Source organism: Penaeus monodon, chromosome 23 (assembly GCF_015228065.2).
Source record: "Penaeus monodon isolate SGIC_2016 chromosome 23, NSTDA_Pmon_1, whole genome shotgun sequence".
NCBI classification, from domain to species: domain Eukaryota; kingdom Metazoa; phylum Arthropoda; class Malacostraca; order Decapoda; family Penaeidae; genus Penaeus; species Penaeus monodon.
In genome coordinates this window covers 15,448,289-15,451,736 of record NC_051408.1, presented here as the reverse complement: position 1 = coordinate 15,451,736, position 3,448 = coordinate 15,448,289, and the positions used below count along the sequence as shown (strand labels likewise).

General features: G+C 37.8%; 1 protein-coding gene across 1 annotated transcript in view; it reads right to left on the bottom strand.

The window, feature by feature from the left end:
• LOC119588147 (twitchin-like) overlaps positions 1–3,448 on the bottom strand; it is a gene marked incomplete in the record, with an annotated part of 124,648 nt that overhangs the window by 49,009 nt on the left and 72,191 nt on the right. The window contains 4 exon segments of the mRNA XM_037936853.1: positions 108–134; positions 885–1,038; positions 1,265–1,439; positions 2,530–2,559. Of these exon segments, the coding sequence (XP_037792781.1) occupies positions 108–134; positions 885–1,038; positions 1,265–1,439; positions 2,530–2,559 (386 nt within the window).

Here is a 3,448-nt window from a genome sequence, read left to right as displayed (position 1 = left end):
TCATCTACGAGTGTTATTTTTCCATAAAAGAAAGGCTCATATCACTTCTTATTCTGTCTTAGAAGAACCAGGTGCTTTCGGTCAAAGAACCAGAGGTTTTCGGTCACCTTCTACAGTTGTAAGGGTCTGGTAGCCTGGAAGGAAACGGTTTACGTATTTATCAATCAGTCACATAAGAAAGCATAGTCTACTGTACTTAAAAGTCACATTAAAATGAGGTTTATTTAGGAAGGTCATTTAGCAAAGGTCAGAGTCTGCTCGGGTACTGAACGCCACCCGGAGAGTCCCCCTGTAATGTCCATCCTCTTATAATTTGTTCTTTGTGGATTGTGTCTCTCTTCTCTTTTAAGTTTTTTGAAGGATTTGTATTATAATTAAAGCATTTATATCTCCATTGATACAATATAGCAGTGTTATAAAAGTCTATAATTTTTTTCGGGTTCAGTTTCATACACAATTTCTCGTGGGATAGGGCGCACCCCACCTTACCTATGTCATCACTGTTCTCATTATTGGCTGTACCTTCAACCCCGATTCCCATGCTCATTTGTACTTTCATCCACATATCCATTCGTCAATAACTGGCTTTCTGTTTAATTTCAGTCACACTTTCATCACGATTTTTAAAATTGCTTTTTGCATAACCCTAAGTGGTAAATCAAAGTCATATTTCTCCTAAACTGCAGTTTGACATAAGGTTCAGTCACTTTCAACAAAGAACGGCATTCTTCACACATTCTCCCTAATCCTGCATCTTTCTTCCCCACCCTTATTTACTGTACACCCTTCTTCTCCACTCTTTCCCCACCCTTCTTCCTAATCCTGCATCCCTCTTCCCCTCTTTATCCCCTTCTCCCTCTTCTCCCCGACCCGAGGGCACTCACCTTTCCTCCTCGTCGGGGATGACCTCCTTGTCGTCCTTCTTCCAGATGGCCTTTGGCTCAGGTTCACCACCGTACTTGATGTCCAGCTTGAACAGCTGGCTCTTCTTGATCACGATGTTCTTGAACTCTTCCTTGTTCTTGACGTAGGGCTTCACTGTTGGTGAGGTAAGGACGTGAGGTAAGAATGATGGAGCACTGAAGTTTCAGACGGAATTGGTGTGGATCTGTGCTGGGCTGCAGATTGTCATTCATGAAAAATATCACACTGTGGATAGAATTAGCACAAAATCAACAGAGAAAGAGAGGAAGTGCGATCCACATTAAAAAAGAGGGGAAAAGAGAAGGATGTGAAAAAAGAGGAAGAAAAGAAAAAAACTTACCGAAGCGGTTCTTGGCCTGAATAGGCTTGGTAGGGTCGGAAGGTTCACCAGGACCTGCCTTGTTGACAGCCCTGACACGGAACTCATACTGGTTACCCTCCTTCAGGTTGGGAATGGTGCCCTCCGTCACGTCGCCCTGGATCTCGATACCCTTGGTCCAGTCGCTGAAGCGGTCCTGAAGGGGGCGTCGCCGAAGGAAAAGGCGTTAGAGCAAGTAGTATAAGAAGACGCAAGGGAAACCGAGCCAGTTTCCAGCACGTTCCGAGAGCTTGAATGCGTTTAAGATTATTACTCGAAGTGTTTGGATAAATTGTGAGTTTTTCCTATTCTTTCTTAAATTTTGGATAATGAACAAGAAATATATGTATTTAAGATAAAATTAGTAAGATATATCGACAATGTGATTTGACTCAATAGCTGAATATCTATGTTATGTTAATTATCGACGTCATCAAAATACATTTTATTTACGGAGAGATAAATGCATTATTTAAGAGACAAGCTGATAAACATGAGAGAAATAGTAGCTAAATATTGAATTACTGATAAAAGTGCCAACCCTTTATCGTTCAAGCCTATTTGGAATCAGTGTTAGAAGCGAACTCCAAACTTTTTGCTGTTTTATAAATTCGTTTTCAACATTATTATGATTTGTGTGTTTTTTAAGGAAATGCTTATGTGCATCTTTGGAGAGTCGTTGTTTTATGTCATGGTTTAGATTATTTAAAGGTTATAGCGTCATTTTATTTAGATAAATAAACTTTGTGATTAAAGTACTAATTTGTGGAGGGCTAAATGTTAAATCTAATGTTAATTAAATTAGCATATTAAAGCATATAGGTATATACTAAATAGCCTTAATTTTACGACTGTAAATATACCAAATGTGTTTAAAGGAGATATACGGTATATACAATACATAAGTGCTTGAAAAAGATCTGTATCGTAAAATAAACAAAAGCACGTTTGTTTGTTTTTCCCAATACAGATCGGTAGCAGGCTGCTACGAGCTACAGAAGCAGGCTTTACGGCTTCTGTGGCGATGTTACGGCTTTCACTTTAATAGAATATGGCCGAAGAGACTTAACTTACCATTACAAGGCATTGGACGTCTTAATATGTTTTAATGGGTTCTGAAAACTATTACATGGGTTTAATGGTTTAACATCATGGGTCGTTAATATTTTCAAATCTCTGGGCCATATTTCACAGAAAGCGAAAGGCCGTAACGGCGCTACACATACTAAATCCAGCTGGAGCCTTACCACCTCCCCGCCTTCTGGCATGGCGCGAGTCTGTAGATAACGGTAAACATGTTCGTAACATGTTATGGGAACACGTGGATATCAGGCACACAATAACAATAACGAACGGGACACTCCTCACTCGATCGAATTTATTATTATGAAGATTTATTTTTGTCTAAATGTAATTTGAAAAATCTAGATACTATATATTACTGAATTAAGAAACTGATTTACTAGTCATCGATTAACTAACACACATATCGAGTGAGAAGATCCTGGATTGCTTCGAAAGAAGGCAATCCAGCTGAGACAAGAAATGGGATCATGTATATTGTTGTGTCTCTGGGCAAGTTCAAGGGCGACAAAGAACATTAAAGTGAATGCTGACAGACATTTGTAGGATAAGACAAGACGATAGACATTATTCACTGTATTGAGGTCATGTCATGTATTTGATATATAAGTAAAATATTCAAATCATCAGTTATAAGTATATGATTTGTTAAATCAAATGGCCAATACAATATTGAGAGAATGATTATACTGAGTGTGATTCACTATTTGAACAATATATGTGGTCGTGATTATGTAATATATGTTACAAAACGAAATGACTGAACGTATATAAGAGAACAAATAAGGGTGAAAATTAATAAAAAAAAGGTTCAGGTACGAAAAAATATATTTCTTGCACAAGAAATTCGGTTAAAAGGTTTGGTTTGGGGAACAAAAACAAAAAAATACAAAATATTTTCAAAAGGATGTGAGGAGATGTCAGTGTGTTTTCACGGCTGGTTAGGCAGAGCGTCTCTCAGTCCCCATTCCAGAACGTCAAAAAATCATATAAAAACAAAATGAGGAAAGAAATAAAAATCAAAACAAAATAAAATCAATGCTAAAAAGTGGGACTGCTAGGAAAATCATTCAGTTGAAAGGA